Here is a 16503-nt window from a genome sequence, read left to right on the forward strand (position 1 = left end):
TTAAGCCTGGACCATTGGGGTCAGCGCCATCACGGCGCCCTCTGCATTGCTTGCGGCTGCAGCCTCAACCGCCTTGCTGGTGCAGTCACCGCCCGATCGCCGCTGCTTCACCGCCGCCTCCGCCCATGGCGCCAGCGTGCGCAGAGGCAGCGGCTGCGCCAGCGGTGCACCGGTGGGGCCGGCCACTCGCAGGATGAGTGACATGCAGGTGTCGTGGCCGCGCAAGATGAGTGCTGAGGGTGTGACGTCCAGCGTGGCGTACGCGTCGCGATCTGGGGGCGTCTCCAGGATCGATGGCATCACAATGTGGTGGATCCCGTTGCGCAGCACGTAGCCATTCCTGAGGTTGGTTTGTTGATGACAAACAGGCATATGGGGAGCTGTGGAAGGTATGGAAAACGCCCATGCAGGCTGCGAGGAAGCACAACAGACGCACCAATGCTCTGCAGCTGCCGCTCCCGCTGCAAACCCAGCGCCTGACCACTTATTGGGTCTCGGCGAAAGCGTGTCGTCGCTACAACCCCCACTCACATGTGTGCGTGCCCAGCCAGGGTGGCAGAGACCACCCCAGAGGCCTCCAGCAGGGCGAGCACTTCCTCGTAATTCCACAGCACACAGGGCTCTGGGCAGGTGCCAGGGCTGTTTCGACGGAAGGGGTGTCATAATCATGCACGTGAGTTCACTTTTGTGTGTGTGTGTGTGTGTGTGTGTGTGTGTGTGTGTGTGTGTGAGTGTGTACATGCATGTGTGCGTGAGTGTGTGTGTGTGTGTGCGGGCGCGTGCAAAAACGCGTGCATAGATTGTGCATGCACATATGCGAATGAGCGACATTCAGGTTGAGGCCCCCTGGCCTCTATCAGCTGCACAAACGTAGCGTGCGGCCCAAGCCACAACACCTCCTGTGTGTGGACCCCTCGGCAGCCGCAGACGCCCAACCCCACCCATACTACCAGCGCTGCACACACATACGCGCACCAGAATGGCACGTGGCCCGCCACAATGACCCGCTGCCCTGCCGCCTTAGCAGCTTCCAGCTCCGCCCGCAGCCACTCCAGCTGCCCCTCCCCCACGCCGCCCCCAAACTCAACGAAGCGCCGCTGCTCCCCGACGAGGCCGTCCGGGCTGTGCTTGTTCGAATTCGGGTTGACAGCCATGATCTGATCCGCCCTGATTCGCAGCGGGTGGTCTGGGCCCTGGGCGGCGTCCAAGAGGCTGAGCTCATAGCTGTCAAGCACTAAGATGCGCGTGCTGGGGTGAGGGACCAATGAGTAGTAAGAGGAGCCGTAGGGGCCCGCCGGCGCGATGCCCAGCCTGCGTGCGGCCGATGTGAGGCGACCAGGGTGTGTGTACATTGGGGGAGAGGGAGCTGGGCCTTGTGGCAAGTCCACAGCACGACATGCCTTGACCACGGCTGCCCGGCACGCAAGCAGCCTGCTGAAAAACAGCCGGCTGCCAGCACCAGCGTTTTGCGTGCGGCTGGCCCCTGGCCGCACCTCTTGTTCAGCTCGGGCCGTGGTAGGTTGTACAAATCGTGATTGCCCACCTGCGGTTCCGTGGTTGGCCCAGGAATGCATTTGCAGCATGTCCAGGGTCCAAGCCTCCAATGCCGCAGAGCGCCAGCGCCTGGCCGAATCCATGCCACCCCGTCCCACCGCACCGGCCCTGCTGGGCGTATTCAGCCCCCCGACGCGCACCAGATGGTAAGACGGGAAGGGGCGGCTCTCGAAGCAGCCGAGCACGGCGTCGAACCCTGCATGCGCCGCCGCCTTCTGCTTGGCGTCAACCGCATCCCCGAGGTCGAGGGTCAGGGCGACCCCCTCGGCCTCAAACGCCGACAGGGCGCGCCGCAGGCCGATCAGGCTGTTCCGGTAGAAGCGGGGGACGCCGTGGAACGACGTGGCATCCTCCACCTGCCGGTTGGGGGGGGGGGTGAGGGCGGCGGGCCTGCCGTGTGCGCGCATCCTCTGGGCGGGGCGCACGTCGGCGTGTGCGTTCACTCGCGCGCGCAAGGCCGGCGCCGAGCTGTGCTGCACAGCGCTCACATCGGCATATTGGATGTCTGCCACAACGCCGATCTTGAATAGGACGTCGTGCGTCGTGTCTTCGGGCTGCTCCTGCACACCAGCAGAGCGCCAGCAGAGACGGAAGCACGCAGCGCAGCGACGCGCTTGCGCACGATGCAAAGCCAATACGTTGTGGCACCGCGTGGCTTCAATCACAAGACAAGTTGTAGATACCGTTACAGCTCGTATCGGCCCATAGGACAGCGTCTGCATCCACTTCTGTCAAGCAGGACTCGCACTCCTCCCGGTCCCGGCCTCGCCCCAACACCCACCACACTATCAACGTCTACTACGAGGTCATACGTGCTCGCCATAGCGGTGAAACTCTGACAACACAGCGGAGGCTTTGTCCAGAACGCAGCTCAGCAGCCTGAACGCGTATTCAGCGCTGCTGGCGCAAGATATCCATCATATTGGGTAATATATCATACAGAATGGTGTGTGCAGTCCACATCAGCTCTGGCGGGAGCAATGAAGAATGCACACCACACACCTGCCGGAAACCGCCAGTGTGTCTGTGAGCGGCTGTGCACCTGCGCGTGAGCATGCCGACGGTGCCATCATCATGGCCTTAACGCAGGCAACATGCCAGTTGTGAAACTCGATTTGCACGTGTGGTGTGCACTTGGTTGATAAGGTGAGGTTTTGTGACGAGCTGCGCCTTTCTTGCTGACTGAGCATGGGTTTTTCTGGCCTGTGTTCAGTTACGAAATACGCCGCGGCCTCCACTCTTAGGCAGACAAAGCGCCGCAGCGGCTGCAACACCTTTGCAAAGTACCGCAGCGTATGGCAGTCGAGCACAACAGCCCAGGGGCGAGGTGCTGGAGATGGTGCTTAGTTGGGTGAGGGCACGGGTTGCAGGACGCCTCGGGGTGGGCAGTGATCTGTGCGTGCCGCCCCAATCACTCACGAGCTAGCATGCGGTCCCCAGGCACACGACACACATCATTTGCAGAGTGGCTCCCTAATTGTATATTCACAGCTTGATGTTCCAGCAATTTGAGGGCGGTCCGTGTACCCTGTGGTTGTGCAAGCTGAATGAGCCCAAAAGATTGACGTGGCGTAGAATGCATTGCGCAGGCGATGAGCGCTGGTAAGAGCACCAGGGCTCTCGCCTTCTTGCGGTGTGCACTAAGCACCAGCCACCAATGGGCGCCTCGGGCTACACAAGGTGCCCTGGAAAGGGGGGTGCGGGCAGACATGCACTCCGTGGGGCCGGTCACCGACCCATTCTAGAATGGGTGACAAGATCTTGCAAGGGCAAGCTATCCACAAGGCAGCGCAGTTCAGCGCACACGCATGCATTACAATATCAGATATCCTTTGGGTGGCTGGTGCGGCCTCCCTTGACAAGTCATCCTGCAGTGATGAGCTCCTGTTCAAATGCAGGCCTACAATGATGCTGGTGATGCTATGTACATCGGCTTGCAGTTGCTGCTGATCAAGGACGGCCGCTGCGGGCTTGTGACGAGGAGCAAAGCGCACAGGCGCATGCATGCTGCACAAAGGGTGCGGGCCGTTAGCAAGAGCCCATGACGCGCACACAAACTGGGCGCAATACGCGCATTTCAGCAGAATCCAGTAATTTCGGTGCGGTCCCATGTCTGAGAAAGCAGCGAGCCCTCTGGCCAAGTGTCTGCCAAACGCAGCCTCTTGTTGAGTGCAGACGGCAGGCACCCGCTCAGGCGCTTGTTGTCGTAAAGCTCAAGGATCTTCAGGCGCTTCATGCCAGAGCCCCAACTGGGTGGCACGGGGCCACTCAGGGAATTGTTTGTGACATCAAGCCACTCCAGCTTGGTCAAAGCTGCCCACTCGGGGGCCAAGGTGCCGCTCAAGCCCTGGTTGTTGTAGAGGCGGAGCTGTTGCAAGTTGGTCAGCGCGGCCCAGCTTTTTGGCAAGGGCCCGCTGAGCGCGCATGCCTGCCCGTCAAAACGTTCAAGGCTCTTCATGGCGCTCCATTCCGCAGGCAAGGGGCCGCTGACCTTTGCATTGAATGCAACTGAAAGATAGTCGAGGTCAACAAGGCCGCCCCAAGTCTTGGGCAGGGGGCCACTGAGGGAACAGTTGGAAGTATCGACCATGGTCAGCTTCTTCAAAGCTGCCCACTCTGAAGGCAAGGTGCCGCTCAGACGCAGGTTGTTGTAAAGGGTAATGTTGTGCAGATCGGTCAGCGCGGCCCACGATTTTGGCAGGGGCCCATTGAGCGAGCATTCTGGGATGAACAACAGCTGCAGGCTCTTCATGCCACTCCATTCTGGGGGCAAAGTGCCGCTCAGCCGCGGGTTGAAGCCCATGTCAAACACTTCCAGACCACCCAGGCTTGCCCAGGTTTTGGGCAAGGGCCCAGTGATTTGATTGTTGTATCCACTAATGTACCGCAGCTTTTTCATGCCTGTACCCCATGAAGGAGGTAACGAGCCAGTCAGCTGGTTGGAATAAAAGTACAACTCTTGCAGATTCGACAGCGCCGCCCATTCGCTTGGCAAAGGTCCCACAAACGACCCAACGTGGATGTCGAGCACCTGTAACATCGACAGAGAGCCCCAGCTGGTGGGCAGACGGCCGCCCAACTGGGTGTTGTTATTCAGAAGCACAATCTGTAGGCTCCGCATCTTGCTCCAATTGGCAGGCAGTGGGCCAGACAACAAATTGTTGGTGGCACTGAAGTTGGCAAGCCGAACCAATGCACCCCACTCAGGTGGCAGGGTTCCGGTCAGGCTGTTGCCGTCACAACCAAATGCAGCAAGGTTCACTAAGCCTCGGTACTCTACAGGCAGAGTGCCCTTGAGCCCATTCTCGCGCAATACCAAGTTGGCAAGACGGGGAAGCTTTTGCAGCGCGTCAACTGGCGGCAGCGTGCCGCCCAACAAGCCGCCTGGCGCTAGAATGATGACGTTGCCGGAGTCATCACACTCGATTTCGTCCCACTTGCAGTAGCCGCCGTTGGCGCCGGTCTCACGGGTCCATGTGAGGGAGCCCTGCGCGTCAATTGAAGCCTTGATGGCCATCAGCGCGTCCAGCTGCTGCGCCATTGCCACCCTTGCATCAGGCCCAGCGAGCCGGCGCCGAGAAGGGGCGGGCGCCAGGGCCGGAGTGGAGTAACCCCCAGCATTGAGAGGCGTAGAGATGCTCAAAGGAAGCCAAGGCGTCGGCGTCGTGGCGGCACGGAGATCGGCGCCGCCGCCCTGCTGCCCGTTGCCGTCGATGCCGCAGAGCAGGATGGTGCGGTCTGACAGGAACATGTCGGGCTCCGGGATGCGCCCGATGTTGTCCTGCAGCACCTGCTGGATAGACAGTCCAAAGGTGTCCGCCACCCTGGAGACAAAGTCCGAGGGCCGGGCGCGGTACTCCCAGCAGCCGGGGCGGGCCTTGGAGGGGCTCAGGCGCTGCTTTGGCAGAGTGGGGAGCTTGTTGAGCACAAACTTGAGGCCGTAGGTGTCATCAGGGTTGCCCGCGCCGACCTTGCTGTTGAAGGCCACCCTGAAGAAGCCGCCCTCCGCAAATGAGGTGCCCCTGGTGCGGTCAGCATGAGGGGAAAGTGGGAGTGGCAGTCGTAAGCGCTGAGCGGTATCCTCTGGGGTTTTTCAAAGTCATTTGTTTGTGTTATATGGCACTGGGTCTGACCAGCCCGCCGCCAGCTGTGCCCGGCCCGGCAGTCAGCTACAAAGTGAGGCTGCAGCCACCAGCCAGTGAGCCGTGCAAGCAGGTCCTATTAAATTCGGAAAAGCACCGGTGCCATGGTACCATGGCTGGCAAGCACACTCATGCCACGAGACAATCCATCTGCCTTTTCACCGCTATGCTGGTGCTCACCAAGAGTTCTTGATGATCCAAAACTGGTCTTCCAGGTTGTAGCCCACCACCTGTACTGCGTGGTGCAGCTCCACATTTGCACCCTTGCCTGTCAAGAGGGGATTGCGACAGCGAGGCAAGCGATCAGTCCTGATCGCAGGGGGACAGCAGCCTAGGGTAGGCCTCATCGCATTGTAAAGCAAGGCCTGCACATGCTTTGATTGGCCGCATAGGCAAACACCCCAGTACTTGCCCGGCGCCCGCCGCACACCCGCGCCAATTCGTGCATGACGTTCCTGGCAAAATGGCTCACATGGGCCCGAGTAGACGCCCATAGAATTGTTCTTGAAGAATGACTTCATATCGGTCCACTCCTCCTTGCGGGTCACAACCTGTAAATGGGCGCGCACAAATGTGTGTGTGCATGTATGAGTGTGTCCGTGCGTGAGCATGGTGCTGCGCATGGTGCTGCGCATGGTGTGCGCATGGTGTGCGTGTGTGTGTAGGGTGTGTGTGTGGCACGTATTGACATCTGCTCGTGAGTCAGTGTGGATGTGTAGGTGTGCAAGGGTGTTGGGGGGCGGGAGGGAGGAAGAAACTATGCAGGATGTTAGTCAGCATGAGTGGATGGAGGGCGGCCAGCTTGCGGGAGCAAGGCCCCTGTGCCATTGCTGCCCCAGTTGGAGGGGTGTACTCAGGGCACGTGGGGGGTTGCGTGTGTGTGAATGTGTTTGTGTGCACGCAAACATGTGCGCGTGCGCGTGCGCGTGCGCGCGCGCGCAGGCGCGCGCGCGTGTGTGTGTGTGTGTGTGTGTGTGTGTGTGTGTGTGTGTATGTGTGTGTGTGTGTGTGTGCAGTTGTGCGCCCGTGCGTGCGAGTCAAAAGTGCTTGATTGCAACGCTCAGGGCTATCGTGTGTCACCCTCAACGCTCAGGCGCGCCCCTCACCGAGCCAAACTGGCGAATATGGTCCTGCATCTCGCTTGGGTCTTGCAGGCGCTGCCAGTAGAACTTGCCCAGCTTCAGGCGGGGGTCCACGTCCTGGCAGTCGTAGGAGCAGCGCGCCCGGCTGGTGGGATTGTAGGGCAGGCAGCGCTCTGTCACGGGGTACTTGCCGGCCCGCGTCAGCTCCACCCAGGTGATCATGCCGGACTTGATGCTCCAGTTGGTGCTGCAGCTGCGCTCCTGGCCAGGCTCCGTGCCCTTGCACATGACAAAGTCTACAGGCAGGGGAGCAGGGCAGGGATGCAGAGGAGAGGCTGGGCCAAAGTAGAGTCTGGGCACGGCTGGTAGCGGCGTCCAGGCGGGTGGCAGAGCAGAACAATCATGCAAAGCCGCTGGCAAAGCTTGTACGTACAACGCCCTTATTTGCATTGAGCGCTGCAACTTGAAAGCACAGGGCTCTCACCTTGCTCTGACAAGTGACTGCGGCCAGTAGTTGCCAGTTGGATCGACAGTGAGGTGAAGGACACATGATCACGCATGCGGAGGCGGAGGTAGGGAGGGCCCACCGGTGGTGGAATGAGTCTGTGCTACGAGTACATGCCAGGCTTTAGGAGGCTCCAAAGTTTTTGTGCCCTCCAGCAGTGGCCGATGAGCGCTCATCAGCCCCCTTCGGCCTGCCCCAGTGACGATGTTTGAGTCCGGTCGTCTTGCAAGGGAAACGCAGGATCGCGCATGCGGCTGGCCCACGCACCTGATGGCGTCCTCCTGCAGCCCACAAGCCATTGCTGACTGCGCCGCGGCCAGCACGACAAAGCCAACACTGGAGTTGCATTCATGTTGATCCTGTTAAGGAAAGTGGGGGTTGTCGAGTTTGGGGGGCACGGCGGCATCCCCTGGCAAAAAGCACGGCCACAGCACAAACCAGCAGTTTGAAAAGGGCTCGCGGCTGTAGGCGTGCATGTGGTAGCCTGGCCTGTGCCCCAGGGAGACAACCTCATCTCCACCGCCACCTCTCACCTTGAGAGACCCGATCGCGTTAAAGCCACCCATGTCGGAGCTGCGGCGCGCGTCAAACTGCTGTGGTGACGTGGCCATGCGCAGCGCAACCATGTCGGCTTCTGATGCCCCCGCTGACGCGCACAGGCTGCTGCTTTTGCTGTTGCATGCAGACGCGGCGTTGCTCTTGTAGGCGTGGCGCCATGCTGCAGATCGCATGTATAGCATCTTCAGGGGGTCACTAGCGGCGGAGGTGCCAGCCATGGCCCTGTCATCTGGACCCAGGCCCTGGCTGCGGCACCCCGCCAGGCACAGCGTCATGATTAGGGCCGCAAGCCCAATGGGCGAGCGACCCCCTGCGGGCAGCATCGCACTGATCAGGAGGAAAGACAGTGGGTGACAGGCCGCCGTAGCGGTTGCGTGCGGTGAAATAGGGTTATTTCGATCTCATGCATGCGAATCAATACGTTCCCTGCGTTCTCTAGCAAGGTAGGAAAGGTGGCGCGTGCGTGGTCCGGGGAGTGTGGCGGGGGTGACAGGATTGTCACGTGGCGATCGAGATCAGGTACACATGAAATAGTATCGGCTTTTGGTTTCAAAGTGTTAATGCGCCGTGCGGAAGGTCGGTCACGAGGACTGCAACCCAATTGTAGCAGCCCGGCCTGGTGCCATCTCTAGTACTGTCAATAAAGCAACTTGAAGCATATCTTACATTGTCCTCTCTCGAATGCGTGTGACCCTCTGGCGTGCGCCGCTGGGCGTCCCGCAACGATGCCCGGCACATGTTGGAAATGCATGTTCTTCGTGACTGAGATGCACCCCCCTGCATTATCTTGCTCATCACCATATCTGCTGCATTGCGCGACGCATGTCATTGCCACACGCTGCCCAGCCGCATTCTCATGAACCGTCAGTCACGCACCCCGCTTCATTGGACCGCACGCCTGAGCCTGACAATCTCAATCCAACTCACCAGAGCACCGGCACATGCACTGCAGTATAACCATCATACATTGCTACGTTGCATGGCCATATGTGGAGTAGATCAGCAGTCTTTGTAGGGTCCCTCGTCCAAATTCCCATGCACGCCGCTTGCCCAACCCAGCACAAGGAAGGGCGCGTTGCGTCGCCACCCCTGCTTGACCCCCACCTGCACCAATCTCAAGGCTTTGCTGCAATGAAATGGAGAGGCATTTGCAAGGCAACGTGCCATCCCGAATTATCATTGGCAGCAGGCGCATTGGCATGCCTGCCTGTGCCCCTCACCAAACTGCTGCACTTGAGCCCCTTGATAGAACGCGCATGAGCAGGGCAATGGCTGCGCCACATTACTTGTGATGGGAGCAAACATGCAGCCATACGGCCGACTACATGCCACGGGTGTGCCGAGTCGAGCGCCGAGGCTGAAGGCAAAACGCCTTTAAAAACACGGCCACCTTGGCCTGCAGGCACCGCCCGCATGACATCCACGCACACCACGCTCACGCGCCCGCCCCCAGCTGCACCTTGTGCACCATGGCCTCCTTCTGTATCTGCTGCGTGGCCTTGTCCACCAGGCCCAGCAGCTTCTCGATGTTTGTGGCCCACGCATTGAGCACATCCTCGGGCTTCTTCTTCTTGCCGATCGTCACCACGCCCGCGGGGCGGTCCACTTTGGCGCAGACCGCCTTGGACACCACCAGCTTGGACAGCGCGTCCTCGGCCTGCAGCAAGGGGGGGGGGGGTGGAGGTTGGATAGGGCGAGCGTCAAGTGACTTGGGGCAGAGATGATAAAGAGGCTGAAAACCCACCAGTGTGTGGTTGGCAAACACTTGCCTCCCTGCCCTCCAGTACGCCTTAGCTGCACATGTGAGCTGCATGCAAAGACAGCTGCGCACGGCCCACATGCTGCACCCAGCCTCATCTCTACCCTGTCGCAGTGCTCCCGCCGTCCCCCACCTTGTCTGCGCTGAGGTCAAGCAGCTCCGCCAGCCGGGCCATGGAGATGCGCGTGTAGTACTTGGCAACAGTCAGCACGTTGTGCTCGACCTGATTGGGGTGGGTGGGGATGGTGGCGATTTTGGGGGAACCAGCTACTTGAGAGTGGGGTTGCACACTGGACATAATCGCCCAGTCTTGGTGGGTTGCTGTATGAACGGTGGGGCGCCAAGAAACGGCGATTGGCAACGAGCCCGAAGCGGCGCATTCCTGCGAGAACTGGAGACAAAATCTGGTCCGACGCAGCCCAAGCGGCCGGACTGCGGCCGCCCAAGCCCGGCCCAGCGGCAGCACGTGCCCTTTCAGACGCCAACCCCCAGGCCACTGCCGCGAGGCCGCGGGGCCGCCCAGTCTTGACACCCACCACGCGCAGCTGCAGGTCCTCGCGCCGCTTGGCGCCCCCCTCTGCGGCATCCCCAAACACGTCCGCCTCTGCCGCCATCTCTGGCCCGTAAGTCGCCTCAAACAGCGGCCAGCGCACGATCTCTGTGAAAATGGCGGGTAGGTCCAATGAGAGGGCCGTTTTGAAAGATTGCCGATGCCGCATAGAGCAGAGTGGGAAGTATTTTGTGCATTGCAAAATGTTGGGGGGCTGAAGCACATGGCTCTGCACGCAATTGGCTGGACAAAGAACGCCACAGACGTAATAGACATACGAAGTTGTCAGCAAAGGGCGTTCGCCGTGGCAATGCAGAAGCCACGAGCCGGACACCCCACGCGAGCCGCGTGCACACCAGGCGTCTGGAAGGTGTCGAGCAGCTGCTTGTAGAGCGGCAGCGCGTCGGCCAGACGCTTGTCCGCTGCTGTGGCCGTGACGAGCGTGGCGATGTCGCTGCTGCTGCCCTCGGCGGTGGAGTATGTGGGGGTCAGCACCGCAAACCAACAGATCTTTTTCAGCACCTGATTTGGTGAATCAAAGTTGGATAGTGTTGAAACGGAGTCAGTGATTTGAAAATCTGGGAGCGAGTGCGTATTGTTACGAGGTTGCCTGGCGATGCATGAATGGCCTCAGCCCAGCTCGCCTCCACCATGGGGGTCACGCCAGGCCTTCAAGCATAAAGGGTGCCGTTGGCGTGGCCGGCAGGCTCGGCTGAGCGGGTTCAGAGAGCGGGTGTGTGCATAAAAACTGGCCACAATCCCCTGTGGGCCTGCGCCCTCTTACCGGGACCCACTTGTCCTCGTGCTCCTTGATGCCCTCGCTCTCATACAGCGACCTGCAGGCGCATGTGCGCAGGGCAGGGCGCGTGTGCATCACCAAGCAAGGTACGGGCAGGGGGCGAGAGCGCACAGCAACCCGCAGCGCAGACCAGGCCCCAACATTCACTGGAGCAGGGGGCCGCGCAGGTGCGAGCCACGTGGTAACGTACGGTGCGCGTATCGAAGCATCAAACCGCCCAATCTGCAGTACACATTCAGCGCTCAGCCCATCCCTTCCTCCACATTCCTCATCCACCCCAACCCCATCCGCTGTCTCAACCCCCCAAGCCCGCCCCCCTCCCCGCCCGCACCTGTATGCGCGGCAGACCTCCAGGTAGTTGTTGGAGTGGATGTGGTACTGGATCATCAGCTCGTAGTAGCGCACCTTGAGCTCCGGAAGGCTGTGCAAGTGTGTGTGTGTGTGTGTGTGTGTGTGCGTGTGTGCGCGCGCGTGAATAGTTGTGAAGAGAGAGAGAGAGAGAGTATGTGTGTTTGTGGGTGCGCACGTGCCTGTTGCGGGACATGACGGGTTGCCACCAGCCGGGAGAGCAATGGGTGGCTGGCAAAGGGTGGAGTGGGTCTCCTTCAACTGCAGCCCGCTTGTCCGCCCCAATCCCTGCCTGACATCAGGCAGCAGGCTGCCTGGCGCTCACGTGGCGACGCCCTCCTCCGCCTCCTCGATGGCTGTGCCCTCAATGCCGATCTCCCCCTTGGCCTCGCCGACGCGGATGACGAAGGCGCGCGGGCTGATCTTGCGGCTGAGGATCTGGGCGCGCATGTAGTCCTTCTTAGCCAGGCACAGCCGCACCTGCGAATTTGGGTCGAGGCAGGGCCACGAGAGAGAGGGGCGTCACCGGGAGCGCAAGGTGCGGGCCGGGGGCCGCGTTCAGGGGAACAAGGGGAGGTTGGAATGCATCGGGTCTGCTGGCAGGTTTTCCGTGGCATGCTCGATAAGCCACCCGGCTGCCGAAATTGGCGTCCACCTGGTCCCAACCCCCGTGTTGACCCCAAGTCACTACGCATTCATCTCAACAACCAATGCAATCCCCCCTGCCCGGACCTGGTGGCCACAACTTTGCCCATGCGAAGGGTGCGACCGCGCACCTGCTCCAAGATGAAGGCGATCTTCTCGGTCTTGGCCATGGCCCCAAACGTCTCCTGCCAGGCGCGGATCGCGCCAGGGTTGGGGCACGTGAGATGCGGCAAGCGGCCTGTTCACCTGCGTCGCCAGGCACGGCGAAGCCACCCAACTCGCAACACAGCCCAGGCTGCTGCTGGCCCATCATAAAGGCTGCCACCCCTCGCTTGGCTCGCGGCAAAGCCTACACCGCTGCCTCCAGTCAGCCTTTGTCCCGACGTGCAGGGCCGCGCCGTGCGCTGCACCACTCACCACTGGCACCTCCTGCATGGTGTCTGCCGCCTCCTGAATCTGCCCGTCCGCCTCTTGAATCGCGGCCAGGCGCCGCGTCAGGCGCGCCCGCTCGATCTCAACAAAGATCTGTGTACACATGAGTCGGGGAGTCGGCAGGTTCAGGGTTCCGTGCATGTGTGCTGACGGATGGGCGAGGCCGGGTGCGGTGCGCATCCACCTGGCTACACTGCCACGATGTCTGCCGAGCAGCGACAGCACAACATTCGCAACATGCCCGGCCACCACCAGCCATCGCCGCTTTCCAGGCCTGAAATGCCAGCGCGCCGCACCTTGCCCTCCGTGACAGTCTGCAGCGTCTTGATGAGCGACACCTTGGTGGCCTTGTCCGGGGTCTTGTCGATGTACCCCATGGCTTGACGCACAAACGACTGGATCACCTGCGCACAGCGTTCGCACGGCAGGTTGGGGGGTAGGGATGGTACGGCTGGGAGGTCGCATGCCATGCCACTGTGCTGCATGCTGCAGCAATAGCACGCCTACTGTAGCTTCAGGTCAACTCTGCAAGCGGTCGCATGTCGCCTGCGTACCAGCTCCAGCCCCTGCAAAAGCCCGCCCTCCCACCTGCCGCAGCTGCCCCCTCCGCTTCGACAGCAGCACCACGTTCTCCTCCAGCAGCTTCCATTCGCCCGCGTCGAAGCACGCGGTCAGCACCGCGCTGCATGCGGCGCGCAGCGCGCCGATGTCCTCAGCCTGGCGCGCCGACTTCTCCAGGTTGAGCAGGCCCTCCAGCGCCTCGTTCAGCTTTCCCTGCAGAATCCATGGCGCGAAATCTACACTCGATAAGCCTGAAACTGCGCCGCCGCAGCGGGTTGCGCCACTGGGCGCCGCGCGGGTCGCAGTTTGCCGCCAACCTTGCGCTGGTTGCAACAGCTGTGGTCTCAGCGCTGCCAGCAGTCGCATACGAGGGGTGCAGCCTCGCAGCTCGCCGTGCATGTGGAAAACCGTGCTTGCATTTGGAAAACCCCTGTCGCCTTTTCCAGGGTCCGCCCGCTTCTGACAGGGCGCACCTGCTTTGCGATAGCCGCTTGCGCCGCAACATCTGCCTTGAATTTGTCCAGGTCTAGCTGGCTAATCGCCTTGTTCTTCTCCTCCTCCCTCTTATCCTCCTCCATCGCTATGTTGCTGACCGTAAACTCGCCGACAACCATGGCTGCTGCGGCTGCGGCTTGTCGCCAGAAGCGGACGGTGAGCGCCGCGCGGGGTGCGCTCCTGCTCGATCTGTGTGCGCAGTCGGCAAACCAGGGTGGAGCTTGATCGGCCGGAAAGCTTTATATTTGAACTCAGCAGACTTCCAGATTCGCAGGAGCCTCTGCAGGCCGTGCCAACAAGCCTCACGAGGGACTAGATCACGCTGATCAACGACACAGGGATCCAGAAGTAGCTTATTCAAAACTCCACGCATTACGAACAAATCTAGACGTGCTCGCAACGCCTGAAACACCGTCTGAGCCGCGCCCTGCAGCTGCATCAATGCACACCCGTCCCTTCCGCATCCGCAGCTGCCACCTGCATCTCGGCATGTGGGCGCAACGCCGTGAATTGCAGAGTAATTGAATTCTACAGCCGCGTCTTCACTCACTTATTTCAGCCGGGACGCGTGGCCGACATGGCTTGCTCTATGCAACATGCGTATGGGAGCATGCCCGGTATTTGTCATCTGACAAGGGGTTCCAAGCGAAGCCATGCCGCAAGCAGACGGGTGGAGCGGAGAGCATGGCGGATGGGGGCGGCGCAACCAGCAACAGGTGCGCTGGCCTCCTCTCAATGATGTGCGGACGCCTACGCTGCGTCGAGGTCGAGGGCGGTGGAAGCTGCCCTAGCCACTGGTCGGCCGCTTTCATGGCTGCTGAATCCACCTCGAGGGCATGGGCGAGCTGTTTACACCGAGGGTGGAGGTGGAGTGCGAGCCGGTCTGCCCGCCTCACACAATCGTTCGTGGTGCGCGGACGACACAGCCCTGCCAAACGTAGCCCGCAGCAGCCGCCGCTGCACGCGCCCCCTTCGCAGCTGACACCCCCGCGCGCCCCCACTGCGCCGCGGCCGCCGCGCAGAGCCTGCGGTTCTGACGCCGGACGACCGCTTCGCGCCGGGCGAGGTGTCTGTGATGATCGAGAAGCCCTCCTTCAGCAGCCGGCGCCTCATCGCGGCGACCTCCATCATGGCTCCGCCGGAGCGCGTGTGGGAGGCCCTCACCGATTACGACGGTCTCGGAAACTTCATCCCGAGCCTGGTGGAGAACCGGTGCATCGAGCGGCGGGAGCGCGGCGCGCTGCTGTACCAGGTGCGCCAGCCAGTAGCCAGCGGCGCGCGGCGGGCGAGCCGCACAGGGGCAGGCGTGCGAGCTGCGGCGGCGCAGAGCTCGTGGGCACATCAAGCCACGTGCAGCAGCGGCACTGGTATGAGGCCTTCTACGCATTGGTGGCTGCGCAAGGGCTGGGGCCAGGGTGCGTGCATGGGTGCAGCTGGCTGTCTGGCTGCAGCTAGGTAATGCTGAGGCGGACGCACCAGGACGCCATTTTCGGCACCACAGCTGTTGTGCTTTGGTTGAATTGTTGCGCATCAAACCACCCCCCCTGCACTCCCAAAACACCTTGCCACCCTCCAGGTCGGCGCACAGGACGTGGCGCTGGGCGTCAAGTTCCGCGCCGCCTGCACGCTGGAGATCCAGGAGCACCCCCAGGGCCTGTCGCCCATGATGTGCATGGAGGAGGACTCGGCGGTCAGCAGTATCGACGAGGGCGACGCGGCGGCGCTGTACCCGTGGCCGACGCAGAGCCTGCCGGGGAAGCCCATCCATGGGGACATCACCTTCAACCTGCTTGAGGGGGACTTTGAGGTGCGGCGGTGCATCAGCAATGAGTAGTGGGGTGATGGGGAAGGTTTTGGTGGCAGCATGACCTGTATCAGCTAGGCACGGGGTTCTTTGCTGCGATGCACCAGTCCTAGCCTGCTGGCGCTCAGGGCAGGAGTTTGGCGCGGCTTGTCTGTGCCTCTGTGGGCTGGCGCGGCTTGTCTGTGCCTCTGTGCGCCACATGCCGCCGCGGCGCCCCCGCCGAAACCCCAGGCGTTCAAGGGCGTGTGGCGCATCCAGCCGGGGCTGCTGGGTCCGGAGTCCTCCTGGCTGGTGTATACCCTATTTGTCCGGCCACAGGCCTGGCTGCCTGTCGGCCTGATCCAGAATCGCATCAGCCGAGAGGTCGTATCAAACCTGCGGGCCGTGCAGCGCTACACAGAGCAGCTGCACCAGCAGCAGTGTGCCGCCAGCGCCCCAGCCGCTTGAAGGAGCTGGTTGTTGCGCCGGGCACCGCTGCTAAAACCCTGTTTTCTGTCGCCTTCCTTTCCCCCCAACTCTGATCCGCTCAGGCATTGCCATGGATTCTTGGCACTTTCCTGCCTGCCGTCCGCTTGGGTCACGCGCCCAGCCAATTTTGTTCGTCGAAGCGCTTTCGTTTTGGTACCCCTGCCTCTTCACTGACGCGGGCACGTGCAGACGCGCTTGCATGTTTTGGGGCGAGAGTGCGAACCACAGCTTGTGTATTGCTTGTAGTTGAGAGGGTTGTACAAAACACTTAGAGCAGTAATGCATTCCATAGGTCTTTTTGTACTTCTAGGCAGCCATGCGACCGAAGTTCAGAGCAGTTTTGTGACGAGGTGGCCTTCTTGGTCAAGCGGTGGATTGAGGCATCAGTCGGTCAAACGCAGGTCAGCGGTACAATGATGCAGGGCCGCGCCACTGGTCAGCCCAGCATGCAGTACATGTACAAGCAGAAAATCCATTGCGGCTGCAAGGACTCACTCCCCTGCGTCTCTGTTCCCCCTCTACATCACTCACCAGCGACCGCCGGCAGGACGAGTGCAGTGGAGTGGGTGCTGCGAGAGCCAGGCGAGCGGATGGCCGTTCTCGACGCGCTTTGCAGGCGCCCTCCACTGCAAACATTCACAGTATATTGTTAGAGGAGCTCGCTGATTCCGGCACTGCCTGGCATAGCAGTATAACAATCTGAGCACGACTTTTTGCTGACGGTGCTCGGCTCGACATCTCACCCCAGCGCGGCCGTCGATGTCTCTTGTGAAGAGAGGCCGAGAGCCTTTGCGGCCGGAG

The 16503-nt window shown here is 61.3% G+C and overlaps 4 protein-coding genes across 4 annotated transcripts; 1 reads left to right on the forward strand and 3 right to left on the reverse strand.

The window, feature by feature from the left end:
- MNEG_4962 (hypothetical protein) lies at positions 1-2377 on the reverse strand (the record flags this gene model as incomplete). Its single annotated transcript, XM_014046560.1, has 7 exons — positions 1-340; positions 532-639; positions 976-1311; positions 1494-1543; positions 1695-1910; positions 2043-2114; positions 2336-2377. 7 exons carry the CDS (start codon positions 2375-2377, stop codon positions 1-3), a joined length of 1164 nt encoding a protein of 387 aa, XP_013902014.1.
- A 1254-nt stretch (positions 2378-3631) lies between these two features.
- Positions 3632-7066, reverse strand: MNEG_4963 (surface antigen protein; the record flags this gene model as incomplete). Its single annotated transcript, XM_014046561.1, has 5 exons — positions 3632-4382; positions 4758-5576; positions 5877-5964; positions 6169-6247; positions 6803-7066. 5 exons carry the CDS (start codon positions 7064-7066, stop codon positions 3632-3634), a joined length of 2001 nt encoding a protein of 666 aa, XP_013902015.1.
- Positions 7067-9276: 2210 nt separating this feature from the next.
- MNEG_4964 (26S proteasome non-ATPase regulatory subunit 12) lies at positions 9277-13549 on the reverse strand (the record flags this gene model as incomplete). The annotated part of the gene is made up of 12 exons (XM_014046562.1): positions 9277-9498; positions 9734-9823; positions 10137-10258; positions 10507-10672; positions 10935-10986; positions 11281-11370; positions 11623-11777; positions 12074-12127; positions 12360-12467; positions 12671-12778; positions 12963-13148; positions 13409-13549. 12 exons carry the CDS (start codon positions 13547-13549, stop codon positions 9277-9279), a joined length of 1494 nt encoding a protein of 497 aa, XP_013902016.1.
- A 572-nt stretch (positions 13550-14121) lies between these two features.
- On the forward strand, positions 14122-15264 carry MNEG_4965 (hypothetical protein; the record flags this gene model as incomplete). Its single annotated transcript, XM_014046563.1, has 3 exons — positions 14122-14146; positions 14453-14682; positions 15007-15264. 3 exons carry the CDS (start codon positions 14122-14124, stop codon positions 15262-15264), a joined length of 513 nt encoding a protein of 170 aa, XP_013902017.1.
- Positions 15265-16503: the final 1239 nt, after the last annotated feature.

Source organism: Monoraphidium neglectum (genome assembly GCF_000611645.1).
Source record: "Monoraphidium neglectum strain SAG 48.87 unplaced genomic scaffold scaffold00717, whole genome shotgun sequence".
NCBI classification, from domain to species: Eukaryota; Viridiplantae; Chlorophyta; class Chlorophyceae; order Sphaeropleales; family Selenastraceae; genus Monoraphidium; species Monoraphidium neglectum.